Here is a 23,308-nt window from a genome sequence, read left to right as displayed (position 1 = left end):
GTGACGACTCTGGTCAACTGCAAGGGAGGGAGTCGAGCGATAGGAGAGCAGTGATAGTCTTGAGTCGAGCCGCGGCAACAGGGAGTTGGGCGACACAGCAGAGAGTCGGGCGATCGCTCTGGTCAACTGCATGCGCAGGCAAATGCGACAACACTGGCAGACGTGCAGTGAAGAGCACAGCAGAGCTTCACGGGAACGCCACAACCACCAAAGAAGGCACAAACTGCAGAGGAAGACGATGAAGGCTGCTGGACGACGCCAAGAACCGGATAGGGGAGTCTCCGTCCAACATGAAAAAGAAAAACTCGCAACCGCATCGGCTCTGATACCATGTAGAAAAGTAGGATCGAGAGTGCAGTAGAAATCAAAGATCAATGTAGCGTGGAAAACCCTTGAACTCGAAGGGAGAAAAACCACAAACGTTTGGAGTTCCAGTGCCCACTAGCTGCCGGTACCTCTCTCACACTTAATTTCTCATTCAAATGAAAAAGTGGTTACACGGTACTTAAAAAGGAGTACATCAAGACAACGGGTCGGACAGGATCCAGACCTGGACCCAAGCACACATATACGTTAACACTTCCTAACCGCTTCAATTATTAGTCGCACCATTCTAAAAAGATAATCATATGCATAGATCATCGTCCCTCCATAACAGTCCTAAACCTTCCCCAAAATCGCAAAGTCGCTAACGTGCATTCTAAATCATCCAATCTTGAGTCCAACATGTTCAAATAATAATTATACATGCACTAACAGAAAATATTAGACAATTTAGGCTCGATTAGGCCTCGCTCACCTCACTCTTAGAGTCCTAACTGTTGTGGTGCTCTCGGCAGCCACACCAATCATTCGACTAAGCACCAACGCCAAAGATCGTTTGCTGTCGTCACCACCAATGCTATCAATTCATTGCTATGAGGGGAAAGACACGTTCCCCAAGCTGCAATCCAACCAACAACAGACAATTGAGAATGAGCGAAAGAGACATCAACTAGGTCTGCCGTTAGAAAAGGGCGTCCGGTTGTGAGGGAGGTGGTTCGGCTAAGGGAGACACACACGGATAGAGAGAGACAGCAATCGGGCATGGGGAAAAAAAGAAGAGACATGCGAGAGGGAGAGTGCGAGAGAATGCTTGGTCGAGGGTGAGAGACGGTGAGAGTGAGAGACGCTAAGAGTGAGGAATGCTGCGACTGAGAGTGGCTGGCAATAGGGAGAGTGTGAGTAGGGAGATGTGCGAGCATGAAAGGAGGCTCAAAAAAGAGAGGGAGAAAGATCGGAAAGGGGCGACACGGCTCGGGGGAAGCAGGGAAAGGCAAGAGAGAGGGAGACTGAAGACGCGAGAGAATGCAAGAGGGTGTGAGAGCTTGCGGGAGAGAACTCAGGAGTCAGGACAGGGGGTGACTGACAGAAAACGGTGAGGGGGAGATGGACAGAGAGCAGCAAGAGGGGTTGGAAGAAGAAAGTTGAGGTAGAGAGAGACCGGCAGACTCACCTGTGCGCTGCAGCTGTCATTCACCTCTGTCGCCGCTGCCCTTCTTCTGCCTCTTGTTCCTCTGTGTCGTGTGAACCAGCAAGAGGTGCGAACCAGCGAGGGAACGAAGGGGGAGAGAGCCGGCATCGGGCTCCTCTTCATGCGATGGAGTTTGGGTCCGGGTCTGGAACCTGATCCAATCCAAACTGTGAGACATTAAGTGTTACAGTGTGTGCGTGTGTGTACGGTTGTGCTCCATACCCAAGTTTTTTAAAAGTACTCCACACCCGTACCCATACCAGCACCCTTGTTCATACCCATGTGACATAGTTTAGGAAAGAGGAGAGCCTATGAAATAGAGTGTGAAATAGAGAGAGAGAGAGAGAGAGAGAGAGAAGGATGGAGAAAAAAGACCGTCATAGGATTAAGGTCGGAATTTGATATTGTTAAAACACCCCTTCTTCATAGATATAGTGTTCCTACTCTAAATAAAGCACTTTCTGAATTGGTTATGGAAGAATCTGAATTGGTTATGGAAGAAAATAGACTTGGTCATTTAGATCTGCGAATGATAATGTTCTTGCCATATCCAAACCCAGCCATCATTTGAAGTCTTGTAGACCTCCTTACTTTGAAAATAATAATGAGTGAAATAAAGGAAAAATAATTTTCTTCCATTACCTTCAACAGGGGTATATTAAACCTAAATGCTGAAAATTACAGAAGAATGATAAAAGAGCTTCAACTACCGGTACCTATCAAGAAGACTCTATTCCATTGGAAGCTATTCCATTCTTTCAACTTGTTGAAGTATCAACCTTACTTGAAGAGAAGACAAACAACCATCACTGCTGTTATAACGAACTCTGCTTGTCTCTTAGGTTCTGATGCTTCCTTTCATACGATACCCAATAAAATTGTCTTTGAAAAACTAAAATGAGTTTATGTCTTAGTTTAGTATCTACTGCTGATAAGACTCCTTTACAAATTAAAACGACTGGAAACCTTGAAAAAGGTCAAGAATCAAAAGTTTTGAAAGTACCAAATGTTAGATTTATATACCTAAGCTGAATTTAAATTTCCTTTCAATGTCACAAATTGCAAATCATGGTTGCAAGATTATATTCTCATTTGAAAAGTATTAAGTGCAAGATCACCTCTTAGAGAAGATGATTGGGAAATTATATAGTGACTGCAATAAAAAGCTTTCATGTAGTGAATGTATTTTTGGAAAAAAATAGTTAGCAAACCCGTAACTCAAACTCAGATCGGCAGATCACTGGGTCACCGGGTCAGCGAGTTGGCTCGTGGACTCAGTTGAGTTTTAAAATAACCTGAATCGAGCGAGTCAGGACGAGTGAGGGCCGAGTTGGGCCAGTTGGGCTGTGTCAGGGGTGAGCTATTCTAGCGATCCGAGCTGACTTGGGCGATTCCGGAGCCAACTCGGCGAGTCAGCCAACTATGGGGAAAATTGAAGTCCCTACCTTTTATAAATAGAACTTCTATAAGCAAATCTCCATTTGAATTGGCCCACATGGATGTACGGGGACCTACTCTGATTATATATAAAGGTGGATGTTCATAGTATGTTATCTTCACTAATGACTTTGCTGGCTATGTTTTGATATACTTCTTGAAACATAAATATGAAGTATTCTCATGTTTTGAAAAATTTTCATCGACTGGTAAAAGATCAGTTCGAAGTAAATATCAAAATTTTTAGACCAGATTCTGAGGGTGGATATATCTCACTTGTTGAAGACCTATTTGAAGAAAATAAAAGCCCCTTCAACATAGTAAAATTTATTAAATATCATTGAATCAGTTACAAAATGCACATTCAGTCCAATAAATAAAGAAAAAAGGAACCGTTGGGGTCTCCAATGGCTGTAAAAATGGCCATTGGGAAGTCGAGCAATTTCTGCACGCCTGCAATATGCAGCAGACATACAAATAAGAGAAATACAAAAAAATGTCCTGCAAAATTATTACATAAATACAAAGAAAAATCAACTATCAAAATATATTTATGAAGTATGAAGTACAAACTATACCTAAAAGATTAAGCCTAGAATCCCAATGCATATTTCTTAACAATAAATGCTATATACTGGATGACAAATGATAAGCATTCCTCTAATGCCGTTAAATGTATATTTATTGGATATTTGGATAATCACAATGACTCAGTTGCCGGTCACTAAATAAGATTGCTCACTATCGTTGGTCACTGGTTGTTCAAAGCACAGCTGGGAGAGATATTGTAAGGATACAAGTGTGTTCAGTGAGGTAATGTTTTTTTTTTTTTTTTTTTGTTCCTTACTACAAAGAAGGGTGGGTGCCTCGTGGATGACGAATCTACACGTCCATGCACACCCACATGTGTAGGCACACATATGACAAATCTCATAAATTGCACCACTGCAATTGTACTAGAAAATTCCACTTTCCGAATTTGTATAAAATAAAATGTCAGTGCTAGGAAATAAAACGTTAGTACTTGGATACTATCGTACTTATAAGGATGTTACTTATTAGTTGTGTAGTTGTAGATAGCATGACCATGAGTAATAACAGAATTCTGCTGGTCCATAATGTAAACTACACTTCAGATAATGTTGGAGAGATTGTTGCGCTTGACAAACAGTGTTATAAAATGCATTGTTCTTGTATGATTCAAATTCTGGTTTTAATTGAACAATACAGACAACCTACTCTGAATATGTCTCAGGTTTGGATTGAACACGAGAGAGAGAGAGAGAGAGATCCTGAAATCCTAATTCCCATGCCTGAAAAGACCTCTCAATTTCTTTCTAATTTTATCAGCCACATGCCAGTTGTTAAACTTCAGTATATGACTCTCTCCCTCCCGTCCTCTACAAACCCCCCCCCCCACCCTTCTCTTTCTCTCTGGGCATTTGACCTTCATAGTAGTATGACTAAAATGTTTACATATCTTGTTTTGTGAAACAGATTGTGCAGAATTGTCCTATTGATTATCTTGAGAATGAAGAATTTGCAGCCTTCACAACGGAGCTTTGCATCAAGCAACTTCATATGGCTTTTGAAAGGTTTGGAGATCTGTTGGTTCTCATTTTTTTCATTTATGTTTATAGGTGTGCAGGGAAGCATGTAGATGTTCTGTTGTTTTCCTTCTCTGCAATTCCTTTTTTGTTTTGGGAATGAGTAGTCAATTGCCCATTGTCAGGTTTTCACAGTACAAGGCCACGTTCCAGATAACATTTTTCTGTTTGTTCCTTTCTGTTGTCTTGCAAATTGTGCAGAGTTCTGAAACGTTCACATGTTGATCCTGTGTGCATCAAAACATTTTGTACTTCACTGAATGTAGCTGAAACTCTTGCCATCCGCATGTCTGCTGAGGTTTGTTATTCTTTCTTCTGCAATTTAGTTCTCTTGGTTCATTTTTCTTGAATCATTATTCATTTTAATATCTTTTCTAAAGATACTGTCATTTAATGTTTTCAGGGATGATTTCTATTTCAAGTGCTTATTTGTTGTTATAAGTTGGTGAATTTCTTTTGGACTCTTGCTATCATCTTACAAATTTTGTGCTTGTAGAAACAATTGAGTTTGTTGCTGGCTTTGCTGTGTGCAAGCTATACTTGTCTCCGAGGTGCTACGAGTTACATAGTGTTGTCACCATTGATTGCATTTCTCCACAAAGTTCTGCCTTTGCTGAAGCAACAACTTAAAGGTGGATATTTCTCATACAAAAGAATGTTCAATTATATTTCGTGTGTTCTCTTTTTCATTGAGATGTAGAATAAAACATTTCTGCTTCATGGTTTTTTGTTTTTCTTATTTGTTGTTGTTCATTTATTTATATTATAGAATACTAAATATGTATTGTGGCATGATGTAGGTACTCTTATTAATTTTATTCATCACCTATGTCACATGGGTGCGGTTACGATACGGGTATGTGGACACGGCGAATTTTATATTCTAAAAAATTAAAAATGATAAAATAAAAAAAAACATAATAATTCACTCTTACAATCTCATAAGAAAGAAAGTCTCAAACAAAACATAATAATTCACTCTTACAAAATCAATATGAAATGAGGGACGCAACGGCCCTTCCTGTTAAAGATTGTACGATTTGGATTGGGTCAACCAGACCCGACCCATCTTCTCCACATGCCCAATCATAATGGGCGGTGGCATACTTGTATTTTTTAACATTGTTTTGTGTATTTTATTGTATACCAAATCAGTATATAATGATATCAGGCAGCAGACGTTAGGGTTGCTGCTCTCTTTCTTCTCTCTCTCTCTCTCTCTCTTGTACGTGCAGCCCATTCCTTTTCTTCTCCTCTTGCATCTAACTTCAGCTGGTGGTTTGGCATTAGATATCAAAATCTTACATGGTATCAGAGCAGGTTTTGCCATTGAGAATGTTCGGTAAGAATCTATAATTTCTACCCTAATCTTTTGTTTCCTACCTTAATCCCCAAATATCTGCCCTAACCCTAATTTTTGCCGTCTGCCTTAATCCCAAATTTCTGCCCTAATCCCTGTCGTCTGCCCTAATCCCCAAATTTCTGCCCTAATCTCTGTCGTGGGCTTTAATCTCCAACTTCTTACCCTAATCCCCAAATTTCATCCCCAACTTTTTGCCCCAATTCCCAAATTTCTGCCCTAATCTCTGTCGTGGGCCTAATCACCAACTTTCTGCCCTAATCTCCAACTTCCTGATTGTTGCAAGTATGGATCACAATCGGAATTCCAACATCTTGTCGTCCAATTTCCTCTCTCAACTCATCTCACAAAAGCTAAACCATACCAACTACTTGACATGGAAACGTCAAATAGTCCCGTTCATCAAGAGTCATCGTATCTATGGACATCTCAATGGCACTACTCCTATGCCACCTGAGTGGGTCATGCGAGAGGTGAAGAATGTTGCAGGGCAAGTTCAAGAAACCGTTGCAGAAGTCAATCCCGAATATGAGACGTGGATGGCACATGATCAGTCTCTTGTTGCCTATATTACCTCTACACTATCAGAGGAAGTTCTGGCGGGTGTTGATGATGATCTTTCAGCACTTGAGTTGTGAAATGTTCTCGCTACCACATATTCTCAAGTATCAAAAGGTAGATTTCTACAACTCAAGGGGCAATTTCAGGATATTAAACGCAGAACACGTTCAGTCTTGGAGTACATACATGAAATAAAAAATGTCAGCAACCAGCTTGTAATCATAGGGCACCCAGTCAGCGACAAGGACAAGGTACAACAAGCTTTGAGTGGATTGGGGGTCTGAATTTGACGTTTTCTGCACTGCTTTAGAAGTATTGCCTATTCTTCCCTCTTTTGAAGATCTGAAAGCGAAATTGATTCAAGATGAAGCGAGTCGTGTACAGCGACAAGAATTAGTGCATTATGGCAGTCACAATGTATTGGTCACTGGAGCCCATGCTTTGCATGGCAGTCGTCCAAGAGTTTGGAACTCGCAGACAAGGATGGGGAAAGGTATTCTTCCTACACCTAACACAAATGCACAGACAAATGTACCACGAAGAATACCTACTTGTTTCTATTGCAATAAGAAAGGACATGTGAAGTCAGAAATCCTCAAAACAAGGGAAAACATGTCAGACATGACAATAAGGCAGCAGGGTCGACTGCATCGAACACGCTTGCAGCATCGAACATTTCTCCTGATGTACAGCAAATTTTAATGACAGCTCTGTCTAAAGTCAATCTCAGGCAAAATGAGGATGGACAATGGTATGTGGATTCTGGTGCTGCAGCCCATGTGACTGGTGATGCAGGTAAGCTTTTTAATGCTCTCCCTTATTTAGCTAAAGGCTCAGTTGTTACAGGAGATGGTTCCCATCACAAAATATCGCACATTGGAAATGCTCAGATATCCATGGCTCATTCCTCCATACCTTTAAAGAATGTTCTTGTTCCAAATGTCAAGAAAAATATCATTTTTGTGTCAAAGTTTATCGATGATACTCATTCGTCTGTTGAGTTTACTCCTGTTTTTGTCAAGGATACTCAAACCAAGAAGACATTCGTTGAAGGTGTTCGCAAAGGAGATATGTACGTCATTGAAGAAGCTCCAAAGGTGTCCAAGTCTTGTGTTTCAGATTTATCCTTTCCTAGTCATAATGAAGTCAATATAACAGAGTATGATAAGCCATCCATTTGGCATGGTCGTCTAGCCCATTGTAGTCGGTCTTTCATTCAAAGTCTTGTTGCAGACGGACTATTACAAAGGTCATGAGTCTAGCATGTGCTCAAGTTGTCATATTTGTAAAAGTCATGCTCTTCCTTTTCAGTCAATAAATAAGAGAGCTTCGAAGTTATTTGATACCATATATTCTGATGTTTGGGGTTCTACTCCTATTTCTTCTTCTTCTGGGAGTAAATATTATGTTGTTTTCATTGACTCTTATTCTTGTTACACTTGGATTTACTTCATGAAAAATAAATCAGAGGTTTTCCGCTTGTTCACCCAATTTCATGCCTTGGTCCAAAAAAAATACTCCAGCAATATTGTGCATTTTCAATGTGATGGTGGTGGTGAATTCACTTCAAATGAATTCTGAGTATTTACTAAATCATGGGACCACCAGACAGATTTCCTGTCCACACACACCACAACAGAATGGCATTGCTGAACGAAAACATAGACATATAATTGAAAGTGCACTAAGTATGTTGCATAATACAGATGTGCCCATGAATTTATGGACTGAAGCTTTTCATACTGTTGTTCATGTCATTGATCGACTGTCATTATCTCTACTTGAGGGAAAATCTCCTTTCTTTGTTCTACATCAAGAACAACAAAATTATGATGAACTACGTGTTTTTTGATGCATTTGTTATGTGCACGTTGATGTTTCTCTGAGAAATAAATTCCAAGATCGAGCTGTCGTGTAGATTTGTGGGTTATGTAGAAAATTATAAAAGGCTATCGGTGCTATAATCCAAAGACTGGACGTGTGCATATTTCACGACATGTTGTTTTTGATGAGCACAGGTTGAAGGATTTAAAGGAGACACAGGCAACACCCAATGCAAGAAATGATGTATATGATACATGGCTGAATGCTAAAATGTTAGGCCAAGGAGCTGACATAGACCACACACAAGGTGAGAGGATTATTGATGAGTTTGAGACAGCCACAGACACTCATATGGAAGACACATATTCATCTACTCAGCGCAACAGTGTGACTTCACCTAATCGTTTTTCAGGAGTAGTGTATACTCGATCATTAGTTCTAGCAATTGCTCCAGAAACTGCCACTACTTGTCACGTAGATCAGAACGTGTGCGGCACCCCATTGATTGCCTAAGGCTGCTGGCTGTAACATGGTATCAGAGCAATAGTTTAGTCCTGACAGAGATCAGATGGACTAGGTATACTCACTTCAGATGTACTTACCTCCTGAGAAGCGGTTGGGGAAGGATCATGAGAAGGGTCTTGCCGACGTGTGTAGACCAGCGGAGGATCACAAAACTTGGACACTACAACGGGAGAATCCCTAGAAGGAGACTCGTAAGGGGATGACCCCAAAGGAATAGGAGGAATAGGTAGTGGGTAAGATGACAATGGCATCTCAGTAGAGGTAGGTGAGGAACTATAATAAGGCTGAGACTCAAAGAATGTCACATCCGCACTGATATACTCCTTTTGAGTCAAGGGGTCAAAGCATTTGTAACCTTTATGATTTCTGGAGTAGCCAATAAAGATACACTTAATGGCTTGGGCACCCAATTTATCACGTGTGGGTCCAAGTATGTGAACGAAACATGTGCAACCAAATACTTTGGGAGCTACTGGAAACAAGGATCGTTGTGGGTACACAAGTTTAATGAGAACCATTGTTGTCAATGGAGGATGAGGGTAAATGGTTGGTCAAGTAACAAGCAGTGAGGATGGCATCTCTCCAAAAATATGCAGGTAGATTAGTATGAAGCATTACAAAGCGTGCCACATTTAAAAGTTGGTGATGTTTCCGCTCAGATACTCCATTTTGTTGGGAGGTATGGGGACAAGTAAACTGAGGAAAAATGTCATTATCAGAGTAAAATTTCATTAAGGTAGATGCCTTGAACTCAAAAGCATTGTCAGTGCGAACGCTTTTAACAAGAATACGAAATTGGGTCTTTATTGCAATAATAAGGTTCTTGAGAGTACATATGGCCTCAGACCTTTCTTTCAAAAGAAAAACCCAAGCGACTCGAGAATAATCATCAACAGTGACGAGGAAATAACGAAATCTAGACCTACTAGCAACTCTGCTAGGACCCCACACATCAACATGAAGAAGATCAAGACTAAGACTTGATGAATAACTGCTACGGTTGTGCTTGCCAAGTTGACAGGCCTCACACTGGAACGACTCTGGAACTGATAGATGAGGAAGTAGGTGACAGAGCTTGGAGACAGATGGATGACCAAGTCTGAGATGCCACTGGAAGGAGGAGGACAATGAAGAAGTCGAGACGGCTGTAATACCCACAGAATCAGACAGGAAGTAGATGCCCCCTTTCTCATAGCCTCCACCAATCGTCTTCCCAGTTTGCAAGTCCTGAAATGAACATGCACCAGAGTCAAATGTAACACGATAATGTAAATCATTAATCAATTGTCCAACTGATAAAAGATTAGTGGGAAACTTAGGAGCATATAACACATTAGGAATTGTCATAGACTGAGAAATCTTAATATCTCCATAGCCCATAATAGGAGACCATCTACCATCTGCAAGTCTCACATGACGTGTCTGAGGTAATGAGTGTAGCACGATAAACGTAGAAGGCCTACTACAAAAGTGTCTCGATGCTCCTGAATCAATAATCCAAGTAGTACATATATCATGTGGAGCAACATCAACGAACATAGCACTGTCTATCATAACTGTAGAGGCCGACGGTTGAGTAGATCTGTGTGCTAAGAACTTTTCATACTCTGACTTGTTGATATTCATAGTCACAGTCTTAGGATTGAAAGAAGGTAAAGACCCTTCTACTACTGATGAAACTGCCTGGATAGATCCAATAGGAGACTGTAATGAATTCTTGCCCTGCTTAGATGCAACACCTTTTCCTAGGGGTATAGCGGAAGGACGACCAAGCTTATCTCAACATCTGTCTTCCAACTTAAGAGCATCTAACTTTACAGTAGAGCCATAAGAAAAGAGATTGCATGTGTTCTTATGCTCATATTGTGTCTTTGTCTTGCCTTCAGCGGCCATAGTGCACGACTTGACAATTTGATCTTAATCTGGTTGCACTATGATACAATCAAGAGTATAGCGTGCAGCAATCAACTTGAGAAAACTTAGGCAGCAGATATATATATATATATTCTTGCACCAAAAGCAGTCCTTAAAAAGAATTTCTGTGAACTTGTTGCTCAGTAAATCAGTCCACCAATCACAGCAATCAATAAATGAACAAGAATATACGAACTTCTTGTTCAAAACAGGCCACCAGGCTTCTACGTATCCACATATGCATATAAAAAAAACTTTGTTGTTCAAATCAGTCCACCAATTACAACAATCAATAAATGAACAGGAATATATGAATGTGTTGTTCAAAACAGTCCACCAGGCTTCTACGTATCCACATATGCATATAAAAAAAACTTTGTTGTTCCAAATCAGTCCACCAGATTATAAAACATACATTCAATCTGATAAAAAAATATACCCAATGTGTTGCTACTCCACTTGCAGCCACTTTTCCACAGTCATAAAACATATGATAAGAATATGGTCCACGTGCATTTAATCTTCCATGAGCCCAGATCTGAACTGAATCCACATGCAGCTACGCTTCTAAGTCAATTTATGGGAAGACCCAGGAAAGTTCATTGGGATGCTGCTTTAATGGTGGTCAAATATCTGAAATCATCTCCCGGCAAAGGACTTTTTTTCGCAAAAGGCAAGACCTTGTCAGTGGAAGCCTATAGTGATGCTGACTATGCTGGCTCAGTCGAAGATAGGAAATCTACCACAAGATTCTGTGTATTTGTGGGAAGCAACCTTATATCGTGGAGAAGCAAAAAGCAAGGTGTTGTGTCAAGATCTAGTGCAAAATCTGAATACAGAACTATGGCTCAAACTGTCGCTGAAATGACTTGGGCTAAATCCATGCTATCTAGCCTAAGTGTGTCGATTCCGCTTCCCATGAATATGTATTGTGACAATCGAGCAGTCACATACATTGCGAATAATCCAGTTTTCCATGAGAGAACTAAACATATTGAAGTGGACTGCCATTACATTCGGGATCTCGTCCAAGGAGGAACCATAACCACCGTTCATGTATCATCAGAAGATCAAGCTGCAGATGTCTTCACTAAAGCTCTTCCTATTGGTGACTATTCTAGATGTTGTGACAAGTTGAGCATGATTAATATGTATGCTCCAGCTTGAGGGAGAGTGTTGAATTAGAAGAGTTTATGTTTCTAGGTGGTTCTTTGCAATATTTAATAGTTAGGAGGTCTCTTTAAACATTCCTCTATTTTCTGTTGATGTACTTTGTAAATCTCTCTTCAACCCTAATCTCTTTATTATGGAGATTAGGGTTAGTGAATGAAGTTACGTTTTCTCTCTCTAAGGCTGTCGGCTGTCACACAGACTATGCTGGGTCTATAGATAATTGAAAGTCCACCACCGGCTGCTTTGTTTCCATTGGAGGTAACTTGATACCATGGAGAAGTAAAAAGCTAGTTGTAGCGGCTTGATCGAGTGCTGAGTTAGAATATAGAGTTGTGGCGTGGACTGCTGCTGAGATGACATGGATAGAAATTATGCTCATTAGTTTGGATGTTTCAGTTGATCTTCCCATAAAGATGAGATGTGATAACAAAGCTGCCACATATATTGTCAATAACCCTGATTTTCATGAGAGAACCAAACATATAGAGGTTAATTGCCATTAGATTTGAAATATGGTGTAAGTAGGAGGTATATCTACAATTCATATGGCTTCAAAGTATCAAGTAGCTGATGTGTTTACAAAACCTCTTCCCATTGCTGAGTTCTTTAGACATGCTGAGCATGATTGATATCTATGCTTCAATTGGAGGGGGAGTATTAGTTATAGTTCTTATATCATGAGCCCCTATTTTAGTAAATAGTTTAGGATGGTGGGTGTTAAGTGTTATTTCTATTAGTCCTTTATTATTTTTAGTTAATGTGTGACTGATGATGTAATTCCTTCTATTATCCCCCTATCCTATTTTCTCATAGAATCAGGGTTAATGAAGTTAACTTTTTTTCTTTTCTCACAATTTTCCTCACAATAGTACTTATACATGAACAAAGAAAGGGAAAGAGATACATAGCTACTTCATGCCTTACTATTGCTAATTGTGGAATTGTTTAGTTTTCTAGATACTTGTTTCATCTTAAGTTTACAAACTTATGCTTATAGTTAATATGGACCAAGGACAATTTAATGCATAAATTCAAAAGATGAAAAAAAATATGAAGCGCACCAAAGCCAAAGGCACATGCTGTCGATATGTTCATAATGTGTTTTTGGTTTTTCACTTTTCAAGTGGATTAAAGGCCAAGGATGAGATAAGGAGAGAGACGGAAAAAAGGAAGTTTTTTTTATTATTGGAGAAAGTTGCACGGAACTTAAAAGAAAAAAATGAATGGTTCATGTTTTCTTAATTGTCCAAGTCCAATAACTCTCTGATTTTGGAAATGTTAGCTGTTTCAATTTTTGTTTCAGGCAAAGCTGATGATGATACTGATAGAGCTGAAAATATGAAAACAGTCATTGGTGCTTGGGCAAGTTCCACTACTCAGCTTTGTGTGCACTACACTAAAAGTATCCACACAGCGACCAACAGGGGGGACTTGCTGAAGCTATATCTGCGGGCACTTTCTTTTTGCTTGGAGGAATATGTGTTGCTTGCAAAAATGGTTTATGAAATTCAGTGTTCTGATTCAAATGGCGATGACATATTCTATTTTTCCATTTATTGGCATTGCATCAACTGCGTAATGAGTTGTCTTTCTGACTTCCATATGGAGGTAAGCTTTTCTTATTCCCTGTATGTTGCCAAGAAGTGTCTCTGATGGTTATCTATGGCAATAGGTTCAAGCCATTGGATTGCATATATTAAAAACCATCATGGAAAAAGAGCTTGGCGAATGCTCAAAGGTGGACAAATGCTCATTTGCTCTTTTTTTTGTGGGGGAGTTCCTTGAAGCGGTTTTGCTTCTAACTCAAAAACTCTTGAAGGTGCTTATTACAAAATTTCATCAAAAAAAAAATGTAAATCTTTATCCTGCTTTCTTTTCCTTTTTCTGACAATAATAGTCTGCTTCTGACAGAATCCAATGACTCGCAAATCAATGGTAATAGTATGTGATTGCCTGAAGTTACTTCTTTTCCTACACAATCTACCACAAGCAAGTGAATCTAAAAAAGATATTGTGAACTTGATATTAGAAGCCACAATCATGGTTTCATCCAACCCCACTAATGATCATGCTTTGGTAAGTCAAAATAATTCCAATGTACCAAACCGTACTAAGAATTTTGCTCCTTCTTCCTTCAAATTATTTTTAGATTGTCATTGATGTATCGTCTGTTCCCTTACCATATCCATTTCAGGAATTTCAAGAGGTTAAGAATCTTGCGCTAAAATTGGTATCTAGTCTTGCTCATAGTCATGCATCCATTGTGCATTTTAAAGAGGTTGTAATGGCACTTCCAGCAACTCAGAGACAGATGCTGCAGGTAAGAGCAGTCTGCTTATGAATTGCCAATAAATGGCTGCTCGGAGATAGGCATTTGTGGAATTTCATATTTGTATGTTGCTTATTTTTCAATTGAAATGTTCTAGTTGTTCTAGTAGTTTAGCAATGATCAAACAGTGAAATCTCAGGCAGTCTCTAGCTCTTTAATCTTGCTAAGAGTGGGGATAGTGCAGGTTAAATTTGAAATTATGCTTTGTATACTTTTTAATTTGGTTGTCAAATGAGATGGCAACTTTGTGTTAATATGGCTGGACTTGGATGCGGTGTGTGCCTCAGCTTGGACACAATCAATGTGAATGTTCTCAGAATCAGCCAATTCATATTGAATCGCTGGTGAACTCAATCCATTTGGTGCCCAATTAAAGGGTGCCTCCTGTGTACTTTTAGTCTTTAACTCTTTATTTAAATATTTAAATATTTAAATATTTTTAAAATTTCTTAATTAATGTATATTACATATTTTTTCATTGTTTTCCAAAAACGAATTTTTAAAATATTTTAGGCCAAAATTGGCTTGCATGGTGACACTATGTCGTGTGTAGTCCATGCATTTGACCTCATTTTTTCTCCAAAATCCAGTCAACCTTGACTTGGTTACTTTTCAATATACCTGAATAAACATGGGCCTGCCCCAGCACGTGTATATACAGGTCGAGTCACAGGCTTTCCTGGTGCTTGTATGACACTAGATTGGTAGCTTTTTAGACTGAGGAAAATCCTGTGTCTTTTTAGTGTTTGGTTTTTAGTTTTTCTTCTCCCTCCTACATGGACAGATCCAAATTATCTTGGATCTATAATATATTTTGTTACTTCATGAAAACAAGACATAGGTTGAAGTCAGTGTACATGTTCAGAGTATAAATAGCATGTCACACCTCAACACTTTGACCCTCAAATAACCTTTTTTTTTTTTTTGTTAAAACATAAAACATTGAGGTGCAACGACACAACGATTCAAAAGGAAATGAACTATGCAAATCAAAGACAATGAGGCAAACTTTCCATTATATAATAAATTTCATTCATACAAAATTACTTCACATTTCTTAATAACACATATGACAAAATGCCTCGAAAACATGACATTGATGCCTAACAAAAACAAGACATCAATAAGACCAATACATGACGCGCTGGCACTACAAAAGACCCAAAACCTCCTTAGTAGGATGTGAGTAGAGCCATTTGGTCAACCTGCTGCCCGGGTCCACCAAAACTTGAAAAAGAAAGACAACTAAAGGCTTAGCCTTCGCCGTATGGCAACAAGCCAGTCCCTAACCCTCTAAGGTAAGGGCTCAAATATGAGATATAACAAATATAAAAGCAAATCACTATCATGTCGTGATAGGGCAGACATTCACATGACTTGTCATGAAAGCCCCTCACATATACCACGACATGTAAAGGCCATTCAATGGCCACAACCAACATATTTCATAATCACAGTCACTTCATGCATATTCACTTCATTCACATACACTTCATTCACATTCACATTCACATTCTTATCATTTACATTAGCTTTAGTGAATTGACAGGGCCTACAGCCGGGAGACAACCCCCGTGGTGGCCCGAAATGATATGGATCCATTCACGCTGCAGCGGAAGAGCAATCATCCATGGATGTGCGAATTCCAATGAGAGTTGCTCAACCTTCCCTAGGACACCCAGTTTGGGAAGGCGGGAGCCCAACGCTTCAAGCACTTCACACAACGCTACCCTGGGGCCTTGCACCACCTGCGCTCCGAGCAGGCGAGACCAGTGGCGAAGGCAGAACAACTCCCAAACACATTGCCACAACCCAGTGGCCTCTCATCTCTTATTCTTTCTTATTTAACATTATGAAAGCACATTCACAAAATGACCGGCTAGCTCATGAAATTGGTTCACTCCACGAGTGCACCCATACTTCCAAATGCCTCCACACGAGGGCTACACGTATCATTGACATTTTTTGCTAGTCATCATAACATTACGGGTACAACTACCCTTCAATTTCATTCATTTGTATCATACCCATGGCAATGGATATGAAACATTACAACATTCACATCACTCATCACATCAATCATATCTTTCAAAACCTAGTCGAACCATGGAGAGTAGTCTCGATCCGTGATTGGCTCGTAGCTGTCCTATGCAGTTATCATTTTAGGATACTTTCTAATGCGCAATTGGGGTCGAGGAGATACTCGACTCGATACTTCACCTCATCTGTCCTAAACAGTTATCATTTCTAGCATGCACATGCAATTGCTTAGTAATTTTCAAAACAAGACTTATAGAAATTTTCAACAAAACTTATTTCACAACAAATCAATCACATGCATATATTCACTTCATCACATCATAACTATTCAATCACATGACAACCATAGGATCCAACGATCCTAAAAACACCCATCCCAGAGGTTGGCCCCAGGCAGGGATTTGCCTGGAATGCCGCCATACCTGTCGCACGTCACCAAAATACCCAAAAACGCCTCGAGCTTCGAATCTGGTCGTTCAAGGTCTACTGGACGTGCCCGGTATACCTGCAAACATAAACAAATGATAAATTCTCTACTTGTTTTGATTTACAATCTATACATGTTTGAAATAGAATCATTGAGGCATAGGTCATCGCCTCAAGAGGGTGTCGATGGGTAGTATCGACCCAAAGGCCTCCAATAGGTCTCTTCACAACTCTTTGAGGTTGTGACCAAACGTCTAAACTCAAAGCTTCGATCAATCTATCACTAACACATTTCTCACTTGCTTTCCTTAGTTGAGGCATCTACCCCGCAATTAAGATTCTCAACATACAATGTATATGCACATCAATAGAAGCATATTTCAAGCTCGCTAAAACGGTTCTAAACCTTCTCCACAACATCACAATCTCTATCATGCTTCCTAATCGCTTTGAGAATCAACCCATCATGCTAAAGAGATAGATATACGCGTGGATTCTCGTCCTTCTCAAAATAGTCCTAAACTTTCCCCAAAATAGCAACATCGCTAGCATGCATTCTAAATCATCAAATCTTAAGTTTAGCATGCTCAATCATTAATTATACGTGCGCTAACATAAAATATTAAATAATTTAGGCTCGATTAGGCCTCGTTCACCCCAATCTTAGAGTCCAAACTGTCGTAGTGTTTCGGGCAGCCACCTCAAGCGTACGAGTGGTCCCCAAACGGCTAAAATTAACTGTTGTCGTCACCTCCCAAGCCTTCAACTCGCTGGTATGAGGGGAATGATGCGTCTCCAAGCTGCAATCCAAACCAACAGCTCCAAAAATAGTGAAAACAGCGAATTCAAGAGGAAGGTTTGCCGGTAAAATAGAGCCTCCCGCAGTGAGGGAGCTGAAGACGGGTGAGAGAGCACACGAGAGGAGGGGAGTGGAAGAGAGACAGCACATGTGAGGGAAGAGTGCAGACGAAGAGGGGAGACAGTCCGAGAGAGTTTGGGCGGTGGGGGAGATTGTGTGGGAGAGAGAGTGGAGGAAACAAGAGACGGGGAGTGAGAGCTCGAGCAGAGAGAGAGAGAGTGTGGGCAGAGAGAGATGCGAGAGTGAGAAGGGGGCTGCGAGTGGGAGCAACAACACACGGGGGAGTGCCGGCCGAGAGAGTTTGGGCAGAGGGGAGAGCGTGGGCTGAGTGGGCGCTGATAGAGAAATCGGGATTGAGGGAGAGGCGTCAGAAAAAAAACAGCGAGAGAGGAAGGAGAAGAAGAAGAGAGGGAAAAACGAATTGGGCGAGCTTACCTCCACGCTGCTGCGCCGCCGCCGTTGCCCTTCCTCCACCGGCCCAGCCGTCGCCGCTGCCACAGCTTCGGCCTTCTTCTTCTCTGCGACGCAATAGAGGAAGAAACGAAGAGGAAGACAAGGGAGAAGAGTTCCCTCGCGCGACAGCTCCCTTTTCACGCGTGGAGCTTGGGTCCAGGTCTGGACCCGTTCCGGCCCGCATGCAAAATGTTGAACTTTACAGCAACAGTCAACAGTAAGTAGCAGAAATCAGCAGCAGTCTTCTGAAGTTTTGTACGTGGGCCTGCTATCATCTGCAGTAGTCGACTCATATCTTTGTAATTTGTTATCCATTCGACTTCCTTTTATATTGTTCAGATTTGGTTAGTTTCTGTGATTATAGATTCTCCCTTACTGCATAGCGTGTGATATTCATATGATCTTTGAGGACAGTAAAGATATTTTTCTCTGTGGTGTTTGACTATTGCATTCTATATATTGTGTGTCATACGTCAGACTGTCACGTAGTTCATGTGGAGCAAAATGGTAGGCTGCTAGTCATATGTGCAATCGTGTGTAGGGTTACTAAGTCTGGTGTTGTAGCAGCCATCTACTATTCAGGTGGAGTAGAATTGTGGACTGCTGGTTGTGTGTGCAGTCACATGTGAGTCAACTGGAATTGGGGCTGCAACATTCATCGACTGAAACTGTAGTAAGTTGCTTATTATATTTTTTTTAAGATTTCTGTGATCCGTAGAGATACATTTCTTGATTGAAGTTGACTGCTGCACCTTAGACATACATATTGTGCGTAAAATTCTGATTGGAATTTTACTATGGCTGATGGTAATGTGTTCGAGGGTTCCAATGATTACAAGATGGCTGGAAATTCCTTCTCATATGTCAACACTACTGTAATAGACTCTGCCTTCTCTGTTGGTGCTCCTACCGATGACCCAGATATGATGTGGATGATATATTCTGGTGCCTTCAGGCACTGTTTTAATCAACCGCAAATTTTTTCATCATTAGTCAGATAGAGAAGCTTACCAATCAACAATTTGTAGGCGTGAGAAGCTATCTCTTCTGAGTCATCATCATATAGATGTACCCGTGGGTTCATAGGAAGAGTTGCAGGTTTAGCTCTCAGCATCCCTGTGTCCTGTAACAGATCAAGAATGTACTTCCTTGTGATAACACCACTCCTTCCTTACTACGAGCAACTTCAATGCCAAGGAAGTATCGTAGCTGGCCAAGATCTTTGGTAGCAAGTGTTGTTGTAGAATTTTCTTTGTATGAGGTACCTCCTGCTTACATTCACTTGTCAAAACAATATCATCAACATACACCACTAACACAACTGTACCTCTAGATCCTTTCTTGATGAATAACGAATGGTCCAGCTGAGATTTCTTAAAGCTACATTTTAACACAACTTTTGATAATTTGTGAAACCAAGCATGAGGACTTTGTTTCAAGCCATATATAGCTTTCTTTAACCTGCACACCTTACCACACTCCCCCTGACGTTCAAAGCCAGGAGGCTACTGCATATACACGGTCTCGTCAAGATCCTTATATAAGAAGACATTTTTGACATCCAGCTGATATAAGGGTCAATCATAATGTACTGCAACAGATACAATAAGACGTATGGTGCCCATCCTAGCCATAGGAGAAAAGGTCTCAAAGAAATCCACCTCATATGTTTGGGTATAACCTTTTTTCTATGAAACGAGCTTTGTAGTGTTCCACTGAGCCATCAGACAGGTGCTTGACGATAAATACCCATTTGGAGCCCACAACATCACAACTAGATGGAGGATCAACCAATTCCCGTGTTCCCCTTTGCATTAAAGTCTCAATCTCATCCTGCATAGCCTGCTGCCACCTAGGATCAAGTAATGCATGTTGGTGTCTGGAGATAAGAGAATGTGCTGACAAGGCTGACACGAACCGCTGTAGGCTCCCACCAATACCAGTAGTAGAAACAAACTGAGATATAGGATGAAGAGTACATTGTCTTTTGTCTTTGCATAAGGCAATCGGTAAGTCCAAAGACATTTCAAAAGCATCCTGGGCAGGAGTAGTGACATCAAAGATACTTACATCCTGAGAAGCGACTGGTGGATAGTCCTGAGCAAAAGCATGTCGGTGAGTGTATACCAGTGGGGGATCATGTAATCTGCTGACACTGGGGAATGAATCATAAGGAACAGACTGCAGGGGAACCGGTGGGATAGGTAAAGGATTAGACGACGACGTGCCTGATAGTGATGGAGTAGAGTGGAAATAAGGATGTGACTCAAAGAATGTAACATCCACATTGATGTACTGCTTATGAGTGTGGGAGTCAAAACAGATATAATCCTTTTGGTGTTTTGGATGACCAATGAAAATACATTTAATTGATTGTGCACCAAGTTTGTCTTTTTTAGGTCCAAGGATGTGAACAAAGCAAGTACACCCAAAGACTTTGGGTGGAAGGGAAAACAGGGGTCTATCTGGATCGAGAACTTCAATGGGAATTTGATTGCCAATAGACGAGGATGGAAGACGGTTAATTCGGTAACATGCAATAAGTATGGCATCACCCCAAAATTGGGCCAGAACACAACTATGTATCATGAGAGTACGAGCCATGTCAAGTAGATGACGATGTTTACGTTCGGCAATACCATTTTGTTGAGAAGTGTGGGGGCAAGTGAATTGAGGGCATATTCCATATTTGGTATAAAACTGTAGCAAGGTATTGGATTTGAACTCACAAGCATTATCAGTACGAATGTTTTGACAATGGAACCAAACTGAGTCTTTATTTCAATAATGAAATTTTGAAGAATACAATAACTTCATACCTCTCTTTTAACAAGAACACCCAACTAAGATGAGAAAAATCATCAATAATAATAAGGTAATACCTAAATTTGGCTTGGATTACAACCCAACTAGAACCCCAAACATCAACATGAATAAGATCAAAAACTGCATGACTCGACGGACTACTGCTGGAAGGAAAACTACTTCCAGTGTGTTTGCCCAATTGACAGGCCTCACACTGGAATGACTCAGACACAGAAATATTAGGGAGAACACCGCGAAGCTTGGATAATGACGGATTGCCTAGTCGGAGATGCCACTGATATGGGGTAGGCGTAGATAGAGCCATAGATGTCACGCCATCCACTGGTTCCGACAATAGGTAAACTCCCTTGTGCTCATGGCTGCCACCAATCGTCTTCTCATTTTGTAAGTCCTGAAAAACACATGAACCAGGATCAAATATGGCTCTACAGCGCAAATCTTTCATCAACTGAGTAACAGGTAGAAGGTTAGCAGGAAACTCTGGAGCATATAAAACATGGGAAAGAATGATAGAACCAGAAAGTTTAACATCCCCAATTCCCATAATAGGAGAAAGCTTTCCATTGGCAAGCCTAACATGTTGAGGCTGTGGAAAACGATGCAATGAAGTAAATACGTGAGGCTGACTGCCAAAGTGTTTCGAAGCCCCAGAATCAATAATCCACATGGTACCTGGTTCACGGGAAGTACTTCCAATAGATAAAGAGGAATCCATCATGACCAAGGAGGCCGCTGTAGACATCGTGGTAGGAAGAGATCGCTGAGCCATAAGCTGATCATACTCTGCCTTACTCATAGTCACTGTGGAGTTCTCAGAATTCATCGAGGACGGAGTCTCTCCAAGTGGTGTAGCAGCTAGGGCAGACCCTACAGGAATCTGAGAAGAGAAGGTCCCCCTACGCCCTACACCACGACCTGAGCCTCTTCCCCTAGTGGCTTGTCCACGCCCTCCAGACACAGCTAAGGCTGCAACAGGAGACTCACTCTGGGGCTGAGAGACAGATACAGCCAATCTACTGAGTCTATTGTATGCCTCGGCAAGATCTGAAATTTCTGCTCTAGTAAGCATCTGAACTTTTGCTACCTCATACTTAGGGGACAAACCAGCCAAGAACTTAGCCACCATAGTCTGCTCAAAATGTGTCTTGTAACATGCCTGGCATGGAGGTCGAAGAGCCTTCAATCGTTCATACGCAGCTTTAACTGAAGCAAAGTATTGAGATAGTTCCAATTCACCTTGCTGCAGTTTGAGTAACTTTTCCTTAACTTGTAAAATTTTTGAGACATTCTTGTCATGAGAATAAGTTTGTCTCAAGAACGTCCACATATGTTTGGCAGTTGTATAGTAGGCAAGAGTAGGAGCTATATCCGTTTGCACACTGTTCATGATCCAGGACATAACAATACTATTATCTTCTTTCCATGTGGTGTATTTCTTAGTTTTAATGCTCGGATCATCTTCTTCAATGATGTGGTCTTTCTGATGTCCTACTACAGACATCATAAACATTCGTGACCAGATTTCATAGTTGTGACCTTCTAATTTCACAGTAGTACCATAGAAGAAAGGATTCCAAACCACTTTGCATTCAGTATGACACTTGTAGAAACACGAAGATCAGGAACAAAGGAATAAGATGAACACGATGTAACGTGGAAAAACCCTCAACAAGAGAAAAAAAACCACGGACGAGGAGCAACTGGCGCCCACTAGTGACCAAACTCTCTCTCTCTTAAGATTTTCATTTACATTTAAGATTAGGGTTTACACTGATATAAGTATGCCTTAACTAGGACATACTGGATCGGGTCCAGACCTGGAGCCATACACCAAGATCCGTCAACACTCCCCCTCAAATTGGGCGTACATATCAAACATGCCCAACTTGGATACATTTCTCTCGAATGAAGTTGAAGATAGAGCTTTCGTCAAAACATCAGCGGTTTGGTCTTCAGACTTCATGTAAGGTAAGATTAACTGTTTAGCATCAACCCTTTCACCAATGAAGTGACAATCAATCTCAATATGCTTTGTTCTATCGTGTAGTACAGGGTTGTTAGCTAAGTTGATTGCAGACTTGTTGTCACAGTACATCTTCATTGGTCCTTCAACCTCTATTCCAATATCAGTCAGCAATATTTTCAGCCATAGTAACTCTGACACTCCCATAGCAATGGCTCTATACTCTGCCTCTGCATTAGATCGAGAACACACATCCTGTCTCTTGCTCCTCCAGACAACAAGATTTCCTCCCAAGTAGACACAATACCCTGTGGTAGACCGTCGAGTATCAGCACAACCTGCCCAGTCTGCATCGGAGTACCCCTCAATCTCTACAGTCTCTTGTTTCACATACAAGAGTCCCTTACCAGGATTTCTCTTCAAATAGCACAATATTCTGTCCACAGCCTTCAGGTGTGTATCAGTAGGTGCATGCATGAATTGACTCAGTACATTTAC

General features: G+C 40.8%; 1 protein-coding gene across 2 annotated transcripts in view; it reads left to right on the top strand.

The window, feature by feature from the left end:
• Positions 1–23,308, top strand: part of LOC116261929 (protein SWEETIE) — a 132,427-nt gene that overhangs the window by 99,898 nt on the left and 9,221 nt on the right. Inside the window, exons 41-47 of one of the 2 annotated variants that reach the window (XM_031640879.2) lie at positions 4,448–4,545; positions 4,759–4,855; positions 5,054–5,189; positions 13,197–13,522; positions 13,587–13,733; positions 13,826–13,990; positions 14,109–14,234. In XM_031640879.2, coding sequence (XP_031496739.1) covers positions 4,448–4,545; positions 4,759–4,855; positions 5,054–5,189; positions 13,197–13,522; positions 13,587–13,733; positions 13,826–13,990; positions 14,109–14,234 — 1,095 coding nt within the window. The remainder of the gene's footprint in view (positions 1–4,447; positions 4,546–4,758; positions 4,856–5,053; positions 5,190–13,196; positions 13,523–13,586; positions 13,734–13,825; positions 13,991–14,108; positions 14,235–23,308) is intronic. The other variant, XM_031640880.2, reaches the window with a different exon arrangement.

This window comes from Nymphaea colorata, chromosome 10 (assembly GCF_008831285.2).
Source record: "Nymphaea colorata isolate Beijing-Zhang1983 chromosome 10, ASM883128v2, whole genome shotgun sequence".
Classification (NCBI taxonomy): Eukaryota; Viridiplantae; Streptophyta; class Magnoliopsida; order Nymphaeales; family Nymphaeaceae; genus Nymphaea; species Nymphaea colorata.
This window is presented reverse-complemented; position numbering and strand designations above follow the sequence as displayed.